At 40.6% G+C, this 22,009-nt stretch overlaps 1 protein-coding gene across 2 annotated transcripts in view; it reads right to left on the reverse strand.

Annotated features, from left to right (window-relative positions):
* csgalnact1a (chondroitin sulfate N-acetylgalactosaminyltransferase 1a) overlaps positions 1–22,009 on the reverse strand; it is a 42,817-nt gene that overhangs the window by 11,802 nt on the left and 9,006 nt on the right. For both annotated transcript variants that reach the window (XM_035391538.1, XM_035391539.1), the window contains exons 2-4: positions 16,877–18,859; positions 12,658–12,874; positions 7,117–7,218 (exon numbers count right to left, since the gene is read on the reverse strand). In XM_035391538.1, the coding sequence (XP_035247429.1) occupies positions 7,117–7,218; positions 12,658–12,874; positions 16,877–17,519 (962 nt within the window). In that variant the 5' untranslated portion in view covers positions 17,520–18,859. The remainder of the gene's footprint in view (positions 1–7,116; positions 7,219–12,657; positions 12,875–16,876; positions 18,860–22,009) is intronic.

The raw sequence follows: 22,009 nt of genomic DNA on the forward strand, positions 1-22,009 counted from the left end.
AAAAGCAGAGGTCCATACGATTTAACGTGACATCCACCACCTGCTTCTGTCTGAACCCACAGACCTCTTATCTGGGGTGAAGATAAGAACAGCTCATTTCATTTTGAAATACATGCTTTCTGAAGCTTACGTTTAATCGAAGGGACAATCTCTTCCATTTCCTATTAATTTCTGGGGCAGTTTCTACAGTGCAGTAATTTTGTATTATGTCCTGAATTAGGTCTCTCTGCATCCTAAAACTGCTGCTTGAAGATTTAGAATTAAGTATGAAACAGATTAACAAAAATAAGGCACAGGGCGATTTTTCATTTTAAACTGTGCATGCAAATACTACTTAAAAGACTCCTGGTGATAATAAAATATTCCTTATCCTTAACTCAGAGTGTCCCTGTCAATATTGCAAAACCATTATTTCCTTCCTTCTTGAACTGACAGAGAATTTAGCTTTGTTTTTGCCAAATGAGCTTAAATTTTAATCCACTAAAAAACAACTATTTTGTTTTTGGAAATAACATGATTTTGTGGACTCAAAATATCCTCACTTCTCCCTACCCCTTCACAGTCCCTTTTCTAGATGTATTAGAAGTAAATCCAGTACTTAGGGGTGCTATTGTCACAATATACTCCAAGCTTAGAGTGCACAAACATGTAACATCGCTGAATGATTACCAGGGAAAAGACCAGAATACTCTCACTACAGGCTTAACATTACCATCTATTTTGGAGCGTGTGCATACTTTGTTGAAATATGTGAGGCCAAGTTTCATTCAGTTCAGTTCCATCCATCCATCCATCCATTACCTATACCCGCTGATCTTGGGCAGGGTTGCGGGGGGCACTGGAGCCTATCCCAGCATGCATTGGGTGAGAGGAATACACCCTGGACAGGCCGCCAATCTATGGCAGGGCACACATACCATTCACTCACACTCTCATACCTATGGGCACGTTAGAGTCTCTAATTAGCCAATCCTGCATGTGTTTGGACTGTGGGAGGAAACCTGAGTACGTGGAGGAAACTCCACACAGGAAGGCACAGGCCAGGATACGAACGGGATTTGCTACCCACTATGTGTTTGGACAGGTCTTTTTCGAAAAATTTGCATGAGTGCATTATATTTCAGTCTTGTATATTTGGATAGTGCTCTTGGGTCTATGGGGGTATACCTTATAGCCTGTCTTTTGGTGTTGCCCTTTTGGTGGGCTGCTTTTCTGCTTTTCCTAACTTTCCTAACTGACAGATTGGCGGTTGTTTTGGTTGGGGTAAAGGGATAACTGTTTTCTCTGCAGCTATAGAAGGAGATCTAGTGGAAGAGGTTCTCTTGAACCTGGCAGGCATTTCTCAACTGGAGAGAGGTTCTGGAGCCTCAAAACGTTTTCCAGTTGGATGTTGCACTGCCATGGTGTAGGTGTACATGGATATTTTTGTGCCTTATCCAATTTGACACTCTCCTCCGCTGAAACCCATTGTTAGGGATACCAGCACTGATACTATAAAAAGCACCTACAGTGCTTCTGCAAGATGTAAAAAAAAGCAAAGTCCTTTTCATTGGGTACACCATGAATGTGCAAATAAACTTTAAAACAGCCAGGACTGGATTAAATCTACTTCTGCAAATTAAGGCAAGTGTTCCTTTTATTCGTAAGCAGTTTGGTGAGATTTGGTGATAACACAACTCATCAAATTACTGTTGTGAAGAAAAAGGCTTGTATTTGGCTGTGACATTACGACAACAGTTTATTGAATCCAAGAATCACTGAAATGCTATGCGCTTTGGTATATCCAACCTAATGCCTTTGCAGTTTCATTTCATAATACTTTAGTTATTTATTTATGCATTTTTGTATTCATTTATTTATTGTTTCCAGAAGATATAAGAACAGTTTTAATCTCCAGTTTGATATACACTTCAAAATATAATTATAATGCGAGGTACAGTAGCTACTGTTGCTTCACAGGACGATCCCAGGTTTCCTTGGGTGCACCACTGTGTGACTCATCTCCGCATACCAGGGCCACCCCACTGCCACAGTGCAGCTTGGGAACAGGAAGTAGGACTCAAACAGATGAGTTTGTCCTTTGGGCCTCCAGACTGGGAGACGGCTTGGCCACAGAAACAGACACTCAGTGGAAATGCAGGTGCTCAGCGGAAGAAGCGTGTTTACATTGTCTCGACTGTTAGCGGGCGAGGCCCAGAGCTCAACAAGCAGGAAAGTGCCATTCAACTCAACCCATCTGCTGTTGACTTTACCAAAGGGATGGGCTTCCTCTCTTGGGAGGTGGGGTTTCTAAAACATAAACTGGTGCTTTGGAGATATCTCTGGTGACATGCTATTTTATCTGCAGTTTTGGAGAAAAACAGCCCTTCCCCCTATGTATGCACATGTGTCTTTATGTCATGTCTATGCTGACTTTAGGAAAAGGAAGGAAGTCTGTTCATCTTACATAGGGTCACAAAAACCATGATGGCCTGAAACACAGAAGTCTTGTCGGAATACCACATTCTACACTTTTCTGTGGTATTTCCCTGGGCATTTAAACATACCTGTGGGCTACAGTATATTCTTACAAGAATTTCTCAGTGGTGGCAGCTTGCTGAAGTAAAATTTTTACTGGAGCTTTATTACAAATCAATACATCCTCAAGATGTGAAAATATTTTTCTTACAGAATGATAATAATATGAATGGATTTGACTTTGACGTTTAGACATCTGTTGGGAAAGAACTATTTAAACAGTTGTCACTATGCTTTATCCTCATCTTATGCATGCCTGACATCCATTTTGGCTAATATGCAATCCCTTATACTCAGTCATACTCATCGGGGCATACTTATTTTTGCTACAGAGGCAAGACTTCTTTTTATGATTGACATTTTGTTAAATATGGCATTCATACATGGACCCATCTCTTCCTTAAGATTTTAATATATATTAGGGTGGTTACTACACCTACCAATTAAAATGCTTGGAAACTGGCCAGCAATGGATATGCTGTGACCATTGTTCTGTTAGAGGTGGAGTCTGGTGTACAGATTCTATTTGGTACTGAGAAATCTACCAAGTTCATCCCAACTGCTGCTTGATTGTATAAACTATGTAATATAATTCCAGAGCAGAGATTTCTGAATAACAGACTGGGTAGAAACCCTATAATAATTTGACAAAGCACATTAAGACTTGAAGGCTTAGGCAACAGGTGGTTGCATTGCATCCAGATTCATAGGACATTACAGAACCCTGCATTCATAGGACATTACAGAACCCTGCATTCATAATCTTGCTATCAAGAACTAATACTGATCTACAGTATCCATGGAGCTAATCTCTCAATTTGCTTAGTTTGAAGTAAATTTCCTTCGAGATGTTATCGTTCAACATTCAGAGTAAACAGGCAAAACTTACAATGTACAAAGTTGGTAATTAGCATGAATTTGTCCCCATTCACAAAATGGATGTTGAGGAAAGGGACTTACTCAGAGAGAAATAATGCAATGCATCCCCACAATAACAAAGCTCTGCTCCCTTTGACCACAAATATTGTACACTAGGGTAGGCTTGTCATGTAGAATAACAAGCAAGTATTGTTTTATTTGAGTTATTTGAGTAAATACTTACAATTTATAGGGGAGAAACTGACATCTGTGTAAATTCCCCTCTTTGGGAAGTACAAAATTATTTAGCAAAATATTAAATAATGATATATTTTCCTCTTCTTATAGTGATCTTCTGCAGCCCCAATATCAACTGTAACTGAATGTCCAGTTTCAATAAAAAATTTTTTTGTGGTTGCACAAAAGCATTCTGAATAAACTCTTGCTTGAAACCCTCAACTGAAGGGCTACACACCCGTGCTTCTCTTTACTTTGGTCAAAAAGCCTCCAGCTCTCCTTTTCACCTATTATTTATTTGTTTATTTAATCATGAATTAATTGAAGCTGTTTTGTATTTAGATTGAAATCAAAGGGCAAGGTTACAGTCTCTTGACTACACACTTGTCGGATGTGCAAAAATCTGGCCTTGGAGAACTTGTTTTACTTGCTTAACAAGAAAAACAGGACCAGTCATTCCCTGATGGTTACTTTGAACACCTTTTAAAAATGTTTTTCTCTTCTTCAAATCCTCATAAAATGGAGAGAGGCTCAGAAAATCTCTTGGGAGAAAACACTGCAGCAGGAAGAAGAAAAAAAAAAAAACAGCATTTAGACAGATCTATTAACAGTGATTTCAGATGTGGTGTGATGAGCTTCCCTTGGGAGCCTGTCTGTCTAATTTCTCCGGGCAGGGTTTGACATCAGAGATTCAATCAAGTACGGCAAAAAGCAAGAATCCATCTGGCAAGGGTGAGGGGATAATGGCAGCCTGCCAGACATCAGCAACCTGTCAAAAAAACCTGGTGATCTAATGCTATCCTGGACCCGATCTATCCCGACCACAAAGACCTGTAATTTCCTACACAGGCAAGGGGTCAGTCCATGTTGCCAGTTGCCCACTGTTGCATTATTCATCAAGCGATGAGGGTTGTTTTGAAATGCTTTATTAACACAGTGCAAGTATGCACTATTTACTCGGCTCCCTGTGTGCAAGGGCGTATTTCTTATGTTGAACGGAAAACAAATCCTCAGTAAATTTTTATTAAAATATATTACCACTTCAATTTCAACCAGGAACGAAGCACATTGTGGGCGGATTTATTTATTGCCATTTGCAAAATTGTGCTCATGAAAAAATATAAATTTAGCATTGAACATGGGCCGCCTTCATTATAAACAGAATTGATTTTGGCATGTGGGTACATTCTGGTGGAGTCTTTGAAAAAAACAAACCTTTCCATAAATAAAATTCCAGTTGGCGGAAATAGATTTGCCTAAATCTTATTTATTGAAAATTGCATTCCTGTGAGATTATATCATTCTAATGATGCCTTCACAAACAATCAATTACAGGCTAGTATGCAATAAGGGCCTTATCCTGGCTTGAGATAAGAACACTTAACTCGAAAAAAGTTAAGTGCTTTTTTCCCCTGCTTAAATCCTGGTTTGAATGACTTGAGTGGGGATGTAATAGATGCATACTTGGAATGGTTCTCACTGAAAGGTAGCTGTGGCCCATTGAATTCCAAGTCACATGAATTATGGCTAATTAAATTTTATGTATGTAGCCATTACTTGAGTAAATAAAGGTGTAATTAATATGACAAACCTATTGGCCAGCACATGAAATTACAGCTCAATGGATTTGAGATAATCACACTTTTACAAAGAATACGGACAAAAATGGATTATAAAATTAATGTAATTTTATGGCAGTTTACATAAATATGCCTCTCTAATTAAAATGGAATTAAATCAGAACTTTCCCAGATTATTGTTTGTTTTTTCATGCCGCCCTTATGTTAGCTGACTGTTAGCAGCAACACTGTTGGCTGTTCTGTAGCTTTTGCAATGTCCCCCTCTTTGTCACCATTATTGGCTGACAACAAAATTAACCGAGCTTCTCCTTTTTATATGGATATATAGCATATACGTAACTAAAGGAGGCATTTATTGCTTAATTCTGGCAACATCTAACACGTACACAGTTAAACCCAGAATTAATCTGTGAACATAATAAAGACTCATGGTACTCAAAATGTTTACATTTCATTTTCTTGATTAACAAATGAGACACCTTTCAAAATTATTGATGACCTCTGGGAGGTAATACTTTTATTCTCATGCAGTACCATTCTCTTTCTACAAATGTAAACCATTTTCAACTGTATCACTACAAAGACAGGCACTTTTTGACTTTGCTTGTAAATCAGAAGATTAACCACACAAACTTGAACTGGAAACTCAAGGGAATAGGCCTACTATTTATTTTAGTTTTGTTTTAGTTTAGTTTCTATTGTCTAAATGCCCGAATGAAAATACAGTTGTAAGAGGTGTATTTAAGTTTATACCGGATCTGTTATTTCTTACATGCTGTGCTTTTATTTGCGGATTCGGATAATTAAGATACACAAAGGAGCCCCATTTAAATGTATGACATGATGCCTGTTTTCTGAAGCTATTCATGCCTTGTAAAACTGAAGTTTTTTTTTTTTTTTTTTTTTAAAAGGAAATTGCAGTTGAATGGGAACTGTGAATGAGTTTAATGTGGATTTTCAATCTATGGGTGTGGGTCTAATTGAATTATATTTAGTTACACTTGAATAAACCACCTATTTAAGAGACTATTTATCTGGAGCGAGGATACCTATTATCTCAGGTGCATATAAGTGACATGTAGCTGGGAGTGTGTAAAATCAATACGTTCCTCAAATTAGGATTGTGCTTGCAATTTTATAGCTTTTTGAAGTACTGCTTCCATCAAGAAGAAACAAGCAAACTGCAGATTTCTGCTGCATCATATTTGCCATATTGGAGGTAACACAATGATGTGCATGAAACAAACAAACATATTCAGTATGAAAGATGTTCAGTATGAAATGGGGTTCAAGAGTCAAGACATTAGTGGTTTAAGTCATACTTATTCCCTGTGGACAGGAGTCTGCAACCGTGGAAATCAATTGTTTCTGTCAAGTTATGCCTGGTCTGGTAGAGCTGGCATTAGCTCCTTCTGGTAGTGTTGCAGGCACCCACTGACTACGATCTGCCATCAGCGAACGATGCGTCTCTCTGCCATTTGGTGCTAGCTCTACTGTAGTACAGTTAGTCATGTACAGAGGGCTGTATGTGTTTTAGCTGCTGAGCTCCCAGCATACATGCGTGCGACACTAGTGCTTTCAAATATTGTAGAAAAAAGGTGAGGGGAAAAACAATCATAAATCTCACTTTCTTGCCTGAATTCAATGAATATTTTCATTTAACTTTGACTGCTTCTTAAAATGCTCCTTATAATCCTTATTTAAATGCATGTGGTCACTGTTTTCTTTCTTTGGCTAGTTCAAGGATAACCAGAATTGACTTGACAAACTGCACAAGAAAACATAACAGTCACATTGAAGTCAAGTGTGAGTCAACGCTGAGGATTAGTGTTAATTGAATCCAGGCCTGTGAGCTTTGGGAAACGCTCACACACTCACAGGTTCCTGAGCTGGCGGCATTATCAGGGGAGATGGTCTGACTCACCTGGAAGTGTTTTCCAAGATTCCTTTCACTTCGCTCATCTGATCCTTCCCGAAATACACCACTGTGAGGTGGATTCTCCCGTCCTGACGAACGCAGACTTCTCTGGGGAAAAAAAGGATCAGGAATCAGAAGTCAATGTCTGAAACAGCAGCAAAATCCCATTGAATGTTTACTCGTGCTGAAGACATGTACCACAGTACAATTGCATAATTTAAACAACGTATGACATTGCGTCCAAATATCCAGAGTGACTTATAACATAAGAGACACCGATAAATGAACAATGGTGATGGACCTGACTATGAACATTTCCAGACCATCAGATATATAAACATAACTAAAGCAGGAAGTAAGACAACTATACCAACCCAACTATAGACCCTGGCCTAAAACCCCCACAAAGCAAGTCAGGGGAGACAGTGGCGAGGAAAGACTCCCCAGAAGGCAAGTAGAAAGAAACCTTGGCAGGAACCAGACGCAGTAGGGGGGAGTCCATCTTGTTTGTTTTATTTAGTACCGGGACATTTTTCAGCATATGTATATATATTTTTTCCATTTTGGTGCAGAAAGCCGCCTCGGTGCCCGCCAGTTATATTATCTAAGAATGAATGATTTTTACCTGGCCCTGCCCTCAGCCGCATGTGACGCGCCTCGGTGAGACGGGCGGATTTACAGCGCCGTAAAGGGGCGCTGGGAAACACTTGAGGAAGTTCTCAGCTCGGTGGCGAGAGCTACGGCGCCGTTTCCGTTCCGCGGGAGGCGCGTTGTAAATTCCAGCCGCGGGCGGGCGCAGGCTTCCTAGCTACCGAAGGAGGGAGCAGTAAGTCTTCCGGCTGCGGCGTGGTTCCTCTGAAGCTCCCGCTCCCATGCCCAGGGAAAATGGTACATTAATTATGAGATTATAACGGCTGATAATTCACTCTTTTCTATGTGCCTCCTGAGTAACCGTGGCTCAATCTGAGGCTGTTACTGTTTTGTCTGGGCCTGTGATTTGAATTTAACCCCGTCTGCCTAGCGTCTATGGCGTGGAGTGCTGTCGGAGATCCTATTGGTATCTTCTTTGTCTTGCCTGGTAAATTTGCTCCTTTTAAAATCTTAATAACAAAAAACTACAAAATAAATACCTTTCAAACTTCACAGAGAGTATGCACTAATTTTATTTTATTAGTATCTTACAATAGTTGTGTGTAATTTTGGACTTCAAATAGATCATTATTTGTTTCACGGTTGCCATAAAGATGAAATGCAAATAATTGCAATTAATATAATGATCTCTATTTTTTAAAGAAATGTAATACATCTTCTAGGGCTATGCCATCAATGGAAACCATTTCCTACATTCTAGGGTAAATCATGTCATTGAATATAATTTCAAAGCACTACTGGATTTTGATACATTGCAACATAATCATATTTTACTTCCATACAGTTCAACCCACAGTTCGGTTCAAAGAGATTAATCACATAATCCCATTACTATGATGTTTTCCTCCTTAAGCGCCCTATGATCATTTCTCCCAGATATTTGCATGAGAAAGAACAGCCGCTGACACTTAAATTGCACTGTCAGTCTCTTTGATTTCAAGCCTCCTTACAGAATATGACAGGAAAATTGATGAGAGATCCAGTCACAGTGCGCACTGCGGTCAACAGATTTCACAATGCGACACACACAACAAGGCGGGGAAGGGAGCGGCTTCTTCCCCCCGCTTCCTCTGAGATATGCAAAGCGCGGACCAGCACCGAGAGCGGCGAGAAACCGGTGGAGGCTAATTCCTCATTCGGAATAGCCGGCCAGCTGGAAGAGAGCCATCACCAGGGAACCAGAGGAGGCTGCTGGTTATTGATTAGCTGTCAGAGGGAGAAGGGGTGGAAATGTTTGAGAGATGCCGCAGTCTGGCCCGGCCACCCTGGCTCAGACGTTGCAATCACCCTGCAATACAGCGCGCTCCTGTCATGTGTCACACCGCATCTCAGAACCCATCTGTTTATTTGCGTCTGCAGTGTACACCGCCTTGTGCACCACTGCTCCTGTCTAATGATCTACTGTAAAGACAAGCAGCCTGTTGCCTAAAGCACACTCTTCGGTGACATGGTCCTCTTGTCCAGGAACTGGGAGCGGGAAATGTATTTCTACAGGGAGTGTGCAGTCTCTTCCTTTTTATTATAGAGAGGGGTGGACAAATGGGTACAATCTTTGTAAAAAATATAGGTAGCTGTGTGGTGCTGCGGTTAAAGAACTGGGTTCATAACCACAAGGCTACAAGGTTGAGCCCCAGATGACACAAAGATGCAGGCTTGATTGCTTGGATAGGCATTGCTGTTTTACCTTTGAGCAAAATATGTATAGCTTCAGACAATTTCTAGCTGTACAAATAGAAACATAACAAATGTTCATGACAAATAGAAATGTCAGCTATTTAAATTGCCATTAATAAGATAGCAATAATAATAATAATAATAATAATAATAATAATAATAATAATAATAATAACATACAACAACAAAAAAATCGCAGCCGAGCCCTTTTGGCACATGACCACTCCTGAATTCCCAGGCGCTTACACTTTTTAGGAAAAGCAGCAAAAGTATCCTGGGTCAGAAAAAGTAGCCCTTTACCATCTAAGGAGGTTTCCCTACAAGAGAACTTAATCATTTGGAAAAACATAAACCCATTAGCATGGGCATCTTTTTCAATATAAACAAGCGCTCAAGCAGGTTTTCGATTGCATGTGTGTGTGTGTGTATACAAAAGGCAAGTTGCTTTTAATGACTGTAAGCATGTTCAGCGCTAAATGAATATTCACATGGTGCTCTACAACAGTATTCAAGCCTTTCACTGTAAGGACGATGCCTTTCAAGGGTATTCAGTCTTTTCTGTGGAAATCAGAAGACTGAAAGGAGATAATTTCAAATGAGCTGAAAGAGCTTTGCAAAAGAATTGAAGTCATGAAAATTCCCATCAATGGAGAGTACTTTTGTTTCATATCCAAATGATTTAAATTGTAGATTTCCAATGGTTTATTTATATGGTCCAATGAAAGTGTCTGTTATTGCAGGGCTTACCAGATACATAAATTGCTAACTGGTGCAGGATCTAGCCGTATGTGAATAAATTATTCAATTATTTATGTCGAAGGTACTGGGGAACTGAAGACTGGTGTAAATTATTTTTTTCTAGCCCTGAATGGACTTAGCCATTATCATTCTTTATTTATTTATTTATTTAGCAAACCCACCAACTGTACCTAATTAAATTATAAATTAAATATATTTAATTTATAATTTAATATAGAAATATAATTTAGGAGTCCTGATGTACACATTTAAGTGTAAGTAAGAAAAATACAACCCCACTTTATATTTGAAATCTAGTCGTACTCTTCTCAGGCACTGGTCTGACTATTACTTAGGCCAGTGTTAGGAAGGGAATTCAGCTAACTGGAGGAGGCAGGAAGGAAGTGCTAGAGACAGCTATGGCTAGACTGAGTGGGAGCACAGGGTGCACTATGCAGTACGGGACCCACATACAAACACTGCCTGGGGCAGAGAGACAAGAGGCAGCTCCACAGCCCCCATGTGAAATTCCTGCCCTTTGAAAGACACATTCTAATGGAGATGACAAATTCGCTACATAGATGACAAATATGTTTTAGTTTTTTTTATTTTTTAAAAATTTAAAAACAGTGAGTGGCACCTTCCCAAAACCAACCACTTTTATGTCCCTTTTGTTCATTTTATTCATTTTTTAAAAACTCTTTTGTCAGTTCCACAGGAGCATAAGCTGAGGTCGAGGATGTTCTGCTTTCTTTGGTGAAAGGAAAGTGAAGATTCCAATATCATTCACATGGCTAACATTAAAAAAAAATCCCTTATGTATCAGTCCACCCCAAGAAGTGTTCTCAAAGAAGCCTCTTAGATCAGAACTTGTCAGTCTGTTGTCATACATTTTGAAAGTGTGATATAATAGGATGCCAATACTATAGTAAATCTGAACAGCCATCCTACCAAGAATCAAAGCAAATTTTATTTCCTAATTTTCATTTCACTAATTTTAATTTCTCAGCCATTTGATCGGGAATTTTAATCCCTTACATGTCTTTTAACTTATATGAACACAAAAAAGCTTTTATCTGAATTTCTTCGTGGACCTTCAGTCATATTGGCATAAGATAATCAAGGAGCCCCACCACCTTAAGGCAAGTTTTATTTTTAAATACTGTATATCTTAATTTTCATGAATTTCTGCACATTTTGCCCTTAACCAGCAGTGCTGTTTTCCATGAGGAAGCACTGAGGATATTTGCATTGGAAAACAGTTTGCTCAGCCACAGCAGACCTGTGTTTTTATGTCTTTATGCTGCATGTGCAGTTTAGTTCTTACATTAACTACCGTGTTGTTAAATGCGAGGTTTAAAAGCTCAGCTGTTACTGTGAAGCACTTTGAAGGGAAAATGTAGAATAAGCATTTTACAGCAGCAAAATAGCAAACCGCGGCCACCCATGTTTAACAAACAGCAAACAAACAGCATTGCTGAGTGGCTAATCAACTAATGCAGAAATGCAACCATTCTGCCTCAGATATTTATGCCTCAATGCTTAATCAATGAATTGATCCTGTTCCGTGCAGCATGTTATGTAATTAAAAGGAAATGTAAGATGCTGCATTAAAGAAGAGAAATGTGCACCTAACTCTCTGCGATAGCCTTCCTCCCGCCTGCCTAAACCTACCTGCGATAAGAGTGGTTGGCTAACATGGCTGGATATTTATAGGTTACTCATCATAGCACGTCAAAAAACTCAAAAACACAATCTTATGATATGGAGCCTCACTTTATCCTTGTGCTTTGTGCTTTATTTGAAGGCCACTGGGACAAAGCACACCAGGTGGACTATGTGTGCAATGTGACATATTGTGACATCATTAGAGACTGAAGTAAAGGAGAGGTGTATAAAGTAATGACAGTGTTCGGCCCTGCATATATCTGTCAGGGAGCCACTATCTGCAGCATGTTGCCTGTGCGTGACAGTGAATTCCATATGGATGAGCTGACAACAGGAAGAACTGCAACAGAATTCAGCAGCAGTTTGAGTGCCAGTCCTTTCACTGTAGCTTCCGCTCTTTATTCCTGCGGTCTCACAAAGAGGCACATCACAGTCGACGTTCCAACGGCTCTGGACAAGTAACAGCAGGTAAATGTGGTGTCACATCGGCGGCTGCATGAATGAGAACGAGGGATGTTGTTGAGCGAAGCAGTGGTGGATTAAACCGAGGTGATCTTAAGGCCAACTATGAAAGCAGGTAAATGAGAGAAAAAGAGAGAGAGAGATTAAAGAGAGAAAGGCAAACTGCAGTGTAAGCCGGCTGCTCTGCGGTAAACGCTGTGCCGCCAATGACAAGTTCCGTGGGATATTTGTGGGATGTGCAGTGAGTCAGCACCGTGATATAATAACTAATCCGAAGATCATTTGGCATGTCGTGCTTTTTTGCTATCCAACATTTTGAAACGCTGCCGAGAGTCAGAGAGTTTGAATCCTAACCTGAAGTTGTGCATGAAGTTCCTGAATTTGTCCGCCCGCCTGGCCAGCGGCACGACGATGTTGATGAGCATGCTGGCCGTGTCCACCCTCTCGTTCTTCACCTTCATCAGGGGGCCGAACGGGCGGAAGAACACCAGCTTCCTGAACTCGTGGCTGCGGTCGCCCCTGAAGGTCAGCTCATATAAAGTACCCTTGTCCTTCTCTGTACGAGAAATCCCTGCCAATGATAAATACGCAGTAAGGCACAGTGGACACAGTGAAACACATTTAGTTCAAAATGGTTCCACCTAAAATATTTAAACATGCATGACAAGGAGTAGAAGAAGCACTTATAGATATCTAAATAATCGTCTTTGGACAAACTGCATATTCAGCATCGATGTGATTTCCCCAGTCTAAACCTACAATGCCAAGAGAAAAGGATTTTGTTTTAATTAATTTGTTTATTAGCATTCTTTGGCTGAAAACTGAAATGGCAATCTTCTCCTGGCAGGACAGAAACTCAACGAAATAACTCACAGAGTAATACGGAATTACATTCTGGGAAGACCAAGCATTGTGTAAACTGTTAATAATCAAATGGAGATTTCACACCACATGAAAGTCTGGCTGGGAAATGACTTGGTCTTGGTTCTTGGGGAGGGAGGGCCAATGTAATTCACTGTAATGACTCAATCACATTCCCACGACAATTCGGTGGGAACAAGAGCATTTAAGGACCTGGCAGAGACTGTAGCATCGGCTGTATTCCCAGACAAGATACAGCTGCTTCAGGGCGCCAGGCAATAATGCCAAGTGTGGCTGGCTGTACACCCCAGGTTGCCTTAAAACTAGCTTTACTTATTGAACCATTTCACGGCATTGGAGATTTGGAAAAACTAACGGCAATCAACTTTCCCTTTCACAATTTTAAAGCCCTGCCAGCTTCAGGACATTAATCAAAACTCTTATTTTGGAAATCCAGAGCAGAGCTTGGTACAATACAATCAGTGCATATGCAGGTGAGGCATTTTCATACTCTACTTAAAATACATTTCAGTGAAATTTCAGTCAATATACGACCATCGTAAAAAATCCCGAAAGCTCCATTAATCAATAAAGGAGATTTTTCTTTTGAGGACCAGGAAGGTATTTTCTTTTGACTGGTTTTCATGATTTTGGATGTCAGATGGAGAAGAATAAAAAGGAACAGACGTCTGCAATGCCGACATTTGAAAATTTACAGCCTCAAACCATTCCCGTTGCTCTCTGAACATTAAACCGCAGCAGCCCAACTACATAAAACTTGGCTAGACACAAAAAATGTGAGAAAGCACACTTTAATGTATCAATTATTACATATGATTACCTTCAAATGTTCATTTTTGGTTTTTAGCCAATTGTATTACCCACATTTTTATTTTACTGTAATTTAGAACAATTAATGATATTTGCAGTCCTGTCCCATTGCTGCAGTGTTCTCCATAAAGTCCATAAAGGAGACTGCAGACCAGGATGAGGGTCTTCTAGGGTCATGCTGCCAGCTGCCGGCTCTTTTCACTCTGCAGATCACAAGCTGAGCCGCCAGTTGTTGCACTAATTATGATCTAGAGGATGAGGCAGTGGAAACCCTGCGGAATGAAGCCCTTCTTCTCTAGGCTACAGTATGGCATGCATTTCCCAGTATGCATTTCCCCATGTCTCCCCAAGCCACATACAGCACTGATATGGTCAGTTTTTCATTCTGGATCTCAGGTGCATCACTGCTCTAAGGACTAGTGGGTTAGCTGGACAAGCCACCAGAGAGACCCAGTTCCTTGTACCTGTGTGTCTTCCCTTCAGGCAATACAAAGCTACAGCAGTAAACCAAAAGGTGGGACACGAATTAAGAGACCAAGGACAAAAATAAAGGTTGAATTCATAAATACTAAGTTTACAAAATGACCATATTAACATTCAGATATACTGTTATGAAGAAATGTGAGGAAATGCAACCCGTACGTCATATGAGCATTTTAAAACTTGCACCAGGCATGCAGTTTATTCCCTCATTGCAAAGCTAAAAATAAGTCAAGGCTACTGAGGAGACATTAATGGCAAATATGTAAAATAAAGACGTTGATGTTGAAAGGAAGCCCATTATATATAGGCGGTGAGTGTGTCGACAAAAAGACACTCGAGACAATAAAATCTTTAGAACTCCTGGAACGCCGAGAATGTTGATACATCGTCATGCTGGGGTTCATATGAGGCAATTCATAAAATAAATTTCATAAAATGTTGGATAAATTATCTGGGTGTGATTTGCTGTGTGGTTTACTCCACCAAGAAAAAAAAAGAACATAACCCTCATCCAAATTAAACTCGATGAGCTATCTCTAATGATGTCACAATACAGCATATGTACACACACAGACACACATATACTGTACAGCTGTTTCATACAATTATTTTAATTCTCAGGCTCATTTCCTGTGATGTTGGCACACTCATCAAAGAGATGATTGAGTGTGTTTCAAGCACAAACATGTTTGTCAGAGGATGTGTAATACAGACATCATTTGCAGGCATTGTAAAGTTATCTGAGGCATGGGTATAATGTGCCTTGGAAACACTAAATATTATAGGTGAGTGTTGAAAAGCCAGTGTCTGTATTTGATTGAAACCATTAAAAACACAGATGTGGCCATTTCTTCAGCTACCTGTGGATAATCTGTAAAGAATCTGGTCAAATGTTTCAGATAAAATATGTTTATAACATATAAAAAGGAGTTTATACTCCAAAGCTGTACACTTGGCAATGTTTAAAAGATGTGCTTTCATGTTTAAATGAATGCAATTAAATACTTTATAATGTCAAAATGCATAATGTAAAGCATAATGAGGACCAATATCTTTGTACTGAATATAGATATGTAATACGTAAGGTTTGGGTTTGGCTTCCTGGGTGGATGATCATACGACAGCCGTCTTAGAGAACTTTTCCTTCAATTGCAATTCCAGGCCCGATATAAAATCTGTTTATTGTGCATATCAGGCTACTGGACTTGTTAGTACATGATCTATTGTGTCCTGTGGCGTGTCCTCTTATTGGCGGAGAGCTGATTCAGTAATAACTCAGCCTCTGTACAAGGCCTGACCTTTAAGAGGAAGCTTACAGTCTCCATCAGGCTGAAGAAACATGGAGATGGATCAGGCCAGAACCAAACACAGCTGTGTTCATTTCCTACCCTGGATCATCACACACAGACTAACAGGACATCCTGGCATGAGTCACATGAGAAGCTGTATTTTTGCCACCATTCTCTCATTCTGCGGCAGTTGATACTACTGCACTCTTGTGTAAAAGCATACACAAACAACAAAACAAATCAGGTCTGCTTGTATATGATGAAAAAAAAAATGTTTGGCATTTTTGCTGACCATGAGATTTTGAGGCTTTTACAGTCTACAGTACTTCACTGGCTGTCAATGCCAGATAGTTTACAAAATGTCAGATACTCCAAGACATAACTGAAACAATTGTACTTCGCACAACAAGGTTGGAACTGAATCTAAACATGTCTTTGGACAAGGTCATGGCAGCTTGCAATGGTCTATCAGAAAACTTCCACTGATCTGTTTGGAGTGGAATTCTAATCTGACAACACAGACATAACACAAAAATGTTTTTAAAGGAACATGTTGAATTGAATTAGATTTGGTTATGTCTCAAACTTCTGTAGGAAGTTCCCCTTCAAAACAAATTATCTGAGTCTTTATTCCACTGAATCCAATTTATCAGTTTATTAGTTAAATATATACATTGAGTATACGCAGCAAGTATTTTTTGTAGATGGATTCCTTGAGAATTTCTGTATAATGTGTTCCAAGAATACTTAATATCAAATATTTCAAATGTTACTTACAACATTCAAATTATTTCATATAAATAATGTAACATAATAAAATAATGTAATAACTTAAAATGATATATTTTAGTATCAGACAATGATTTCATAGTTGTAACCTTTCACAAAAGGCAGCCTTTTTTGACACTAGTGCAAACAGAAATGATAACATTGACAAATTATTCACTTTTGTAATTCAGTCCATTTACTTTTGTGTAATGACATATTCATCACTCACAGCCACATGACTCCAGTGTATCTGTATGTGTGTTCATTCTTCAATCGATTTCTCAGTAATTCAGACAGTATCGATGAACACAGAGAAGCCTGTGGATTTATGAATGACTCACCTTCGATGAAGTCGGCGTGTGAGTACGCTTTCTGCTGCTGGGGGTTGTCCCCGTCCCGGGGCGTGTTGAGGGCCTGCACTGCGGTCTCCAGCGTCTCGCTCAACTCGTCTCGGCGGTCCTTGCGGACGGGCTTCTCCTCGGGGTGCCGGGTGAGGCCCATCTCCAGCTGGTAGACCTTCTGCAGGGTGAAGCTCTCGAAGGGCACCACGGCGTACTCGCTGGGCAGCTTGACGCCGGAGTGGACCTCGGCCCGGCCCAGCTGGGACCGTAGGAACTCCTGCAGGTCGGCGTGGTTCCTCTCAGCCGCCCCGTCCAGCAGGCCCACGGGGGGCGCCCCGGCAGCCCTCTCGAGCGAGTCCTGGACGCTCTTGAGCTGCTCGCTGCGCTCCTGCAGGGCCTCCTTCAGCTGGGAGATCTGCTTCTTCAGGCTGCTGATGTAGTGGCGGTGCTGCTCCTCGCGCTCCTGCAGGAGGGCCTGGTAGCCCTCCTTCCCCGTGGGGGAGTTGGCCCGGGGCAGGGGGGCCCGGCTCTCGTCCGAGTGCGGGCTGCAGGCCAGCACGTACAGGAGGGAGAGGCAGCAGCAGGCCACCACCAGCACCACCCCAACTCGGGACGCCCAGGCCACAAGTCCCCTGCGCAACATAGCACCACCCACAGCTACATCAGGGGTCCTGCCCTGTGCGGCCAGGGCTGCTCATTGCAGGTGGAGCGGTACGGTCCCAAAAGCTAGACCTCCTCAAACTCAAGCCCGGCAGCCCACCATGAACAAGGCTTTCAGAAATCAAGCCACTGACGTGGATCTCCAAGGAGGTGTCTGATGACGGAAAAACGCTCTAACTGTATCCTAAATGCAAACTTGACTCAAGTATTAAATATGATGGGTTTTGTAATATTGTGCTCACCATTACCCACAGTCAAATTTCAATAGACCAAAAAAAGCTGCTGTGCTGCATCCTGTGAGTTATGCCACCTTCATATAAAAAGGCCCAAGCAATTTGTTTGCCCAGATGACTGGCTGTCTCCTGTGGATCTTGTGAGATGAATTTGCGTGTGCTATCAGACCGCTTGAATCACTGTGTGCCAGTTTAATGTCCCCATGCTGTACAGAAGTAGGGGATGGGTAGGGGATAATATAACAGTTTGCGATGTCCTTAATGAGTCTGCTACAACGTGTCGTGCCAACTCAATTGTCCTTTATGAAGCCAGGCATACATCTCCTTCCCCAGGGCCAATCTACTCAATATATACTGCTGAACCCATCTTCTTTCAGTTCAGCAAACACTATCAGCCATCACTCATCTGTGCCTTTTCCCATGCAAAAAAAGCTGCTCTGACGTTCAAGAATGCTGACAAGCTGTGTCTATCGAACGTGGCTCTAATCTGTTTATCTGGTCAATATTTTCATTCCAGGTCAATGTTGTGTGACGCGCCAAGAAATGTCTAGCACAGTCTTTTCTGCTGCCCGCATCCCATCACAACCTCACTAGCTTACTGGCCCACACAAAGAAATTACTGTCTGCCCATGTCATGTGACAAAGGAGAGGCATCCTTAATGGTACACTTTGCACATTGTGACCTAAATTTGCCGTTTGCTCCCCATTGTCTGCCCAAATCTGGAACAAAGTGTTTGTGCGCACTGAATAGTTTTAATTAACAAGTTCTGTCAACCATCTTATGTCAACGCAATGTGCAGAATATCCCAAAGCTATTAATTATGTTGTTCAATTTCCCATATGTAGTTTGCAACTATTTAGATAACACCAGCTATGCGTTCTGGGGCAGAATGTGCTTCATCAAGTAAAAGGTTTTCAATGGTTCATAAGAATAATTTTACGGTAAATTCCATAAAGACAATGCTAAGGCAAGCTACAGCAAATAGAGCATTGTGTGGCTTTTCTTTCAATGTATTATGAAGTCTCTCCATGGTGATGGGAAAAAAAATAGCTCCTCAATTATGGCATCCTCTTGTGAGTCTTGGGAGATCTGGAATGAGAGAAATACTTAAATTAGTATGCAAGGGAGTCCTCAAAGGAATGCTTTCAGGGGACACAAATTTGTCTTGGGTTGTTTGAGCGCAACAAAGGACTGTGTACTGGTTTAACAGATTAATTGGTAAGTGTCATAAGGTCATGAGCTTCTGCTTGAATCTGCTGCATATGCAATATAGCCAATAGAAATTCATCATTGCACAATCATTGGGGTGCAATGATGCGCACAAGAAAAAAGGCAGCTAACGATTAATTTTTTTATATATGAAAAGCTCCTTTCTAGTTATTCAATACAGTCTGGATGAAAGCAAATTACATATTTGTTAACAGAATTGGTGAATGTAATTTGAGTGACTTTGAAATACAACAGACAAGTTTTCCATAAAAAAAGAACATTACACACAGCTGAAATATATCACTGCTACATGCTGACTGCCAGACCTCCCTCGTAGAGGTGGATGTGGGATGAATCAAGGTAACACAGCATAACAGACTGCGACACATTGTAATGGATGAATTCACAGCCACTGTTAAATAAGCTTGGCTAGCTTTTGAGTAATAGCTGCAAAGCAAAAACAATATATAATGTGATTCAGTTCAGTAAGTTGGCCATTGCTTTTTGTAGTGCAACTATATGTAGCTAATATGCATACATATTAGCATACGCCATGCAGTAGCACTTTTGACATTATAGGACACCCTACATACAGTATAATGCCAATGCATTTTTCAGTGTTATAAGTCAGATCTATAAGAATGCTGTCCTTCTTTTTCCTAGAAAAGGCAGGAGAACTGGCTGCTGTAATGTTCCCCAGCTACAGTCTATTAACTGATGACTGTAGGCTGTCCAGATGTCCTGCCTGACAGTCAGACCTTGCCTTTTATTCCAGAACATGTGCACACTTCCTTTGCTCTTGCATGACCTCATCTGCTCATAGCCCGAAGAATTCCCATAGCCCCAGTTCAGAACTTTGCAGATAAATAAACAATTGCCACAAATGCTGCAAAGCAAACAAGTTAACATTTATAGACAGTACAGAAATGCTACCTAAAAACATAAGAGATACACTTCTGTTTCAATGTTGAATGTAGATTTCTGTTTCATTCAATGTTCAGATGATTAATTAACAGACAGAACACACTTAAATAATGACTGGAACTTCTTTCAGGACTAGAAAAAAGGAACTGAAAAGGAGTGGCAGTATTTCTATTCTTCCTTTTGATAAATACTGTGTGGTGCAATTTTTTCAGGCAAAACAGTACTTTTCTCTCTAGGGTCCCACTGTTACTAGGCAACATTTGTAACTGATCTACCAATGTATTCAAAACTCCAAGTAATCAGAAGCTGACAATGGTGTCAGTATTTTGGTGAAAAGCCAAATACCTGTGCATACATACAGTGTGTGTGGGGTATGTGTATGTATATATATATATAAATATATATATATATATATATATATATATACACTCACACACATTTATTTACTCATTTAGTTTTTTACACACAATATAAAGTGAACAAAGCAAAGGATAGGCTCAGATAGCTTGATAGCTGGCTCTGATAGCTGTATGTTGAAGTCCTTTTCTAACATGAGTAAGGAACAATGTTGTAGCAGTTGTGTGAAAGTAGCGAGAACACGCTAAATTTGGCCTTGTGGAGAGACGCCAGCATCTCTCAGTGAGGAGGAATTGCCTGCCGGCTGTCTGGCCAAATACACAGTCAAGAAGCAAGGCCTCCACTGCAGCTTAGAGAGTCAGAGAGACAGTGTGTGTGCCCCTGTTGACTTACTGCACAATTAGCCCTTTTATTGGCCTGGAGGCTGGTTTTAATGAAAGGATTACTTATGTTCGCAGTCAATGCTGAACTCTATATCTTAATGGCAGGGTAAAACTGAACACTAAAAAGGCTGCCTATTCAATCGGGATTCAACAACTATTTACCATTTTGAAAATCTGAAAATCATGTAAGTATCATTATTTTGATAAAAAAAATTGGAGCAGTCACGTCAAAGCTCACGGAATCACGGAAAACTGAAAAAAGTTTTTTTAAGATGGTCAGTTATTAAATTAATAAATAGATCTCATGCACAGTTGTGGGAAACAATTGAAATGCACAACTGTAGCAACAGTGAACTATAGCAAGTGCTTTAAGTTTAAAAAAAATCAATGGACACCATGCTTTTTTTGCCTTTTACAGAACGTTAGAAATAGAGCACGCTGAATCACAAGGAAAGGACATGAGGAAATGACGTGAGGATGGAGGAATTGAGGAAATGTGTATTGGGCACATGGATCTTTGTTCAGTCAGCCATCAGTTTAAAGCCACGTCAATGAACATACATGGCAGATGGGGAGAGATAAATACAAATTGGAATACAAAATTCCAAATAGGATGCACTTGTATTTCCTTGCTTAAGCATCCTTCGGGAGCCCCCAAGCTCCGCATTCCTAGCTCCAAGGCACATTTAAGGGGTTGCAATGTCCTTTAAGATGGCAGACGTTGATCAATTTCTGGGTCAGGTGAAGACCGAGAAGATGAACACTGATAATGTAAGCGATTGGAAAGAGCCCCTTGTCAGTCGAGGACCGAAGAGACAAGGACGGATAAAATAAGTGATGAGCCCCCAGCCTTACCAGTATATCATATCATAAAATCCCCATATTTATTATATGACATTCTTTTTCTGATCACATGCTATGTTATTGGGGGGGGGGGGGGGGGGCAGGGGGGGGAGGGGCGGCGGTTACTCGGCCTGTCCCCCCCCCCCCCATCCCATGCACAGATTACAGTTTTACATACCATTAGTTCAGCTGAGTATTTATTGAAGCAATTTGGGTGAATTACCTTGCTCAAGGGTACTATGGCAGGGCTGCAGCTAGGAACTGAAACAACAACCACTGAGTTATAAGCTCAGATCACTAACCATTATATTGCACTATCACCCAGTCCTTTGCCTTTATGGCAAAGGACTCTTCTGAAGGGGCAGCATATACTTTTATGTGCTCTTACTCAGTGCATTGTTCAAACCACAGACTGTGTTTATTTTGAGTGGCAAGAGCACTGTGTTTCAATGTCTGGCAGAAATCAGGGGAAATATGTCATAATGTGTTTTGAGGCTCAGACAAATTCCAAACCACTTGTTGT

The sequence above is a fragment of the Anguilla anguilla genome, chromosome 14, assembly GCF_013347855.1.
Source record: "Anguilla anguilla isolate fAngAng1 chromosome 14, fAngAng1.pri, whole genome shotgun sequence".
NCBI classification, from domain to species: Eukaryota; Metazoa; Chordata; class Actinopteri; order Anguilliformes; family Anguillidae; genus Anguilla; species Anguilla anguilla.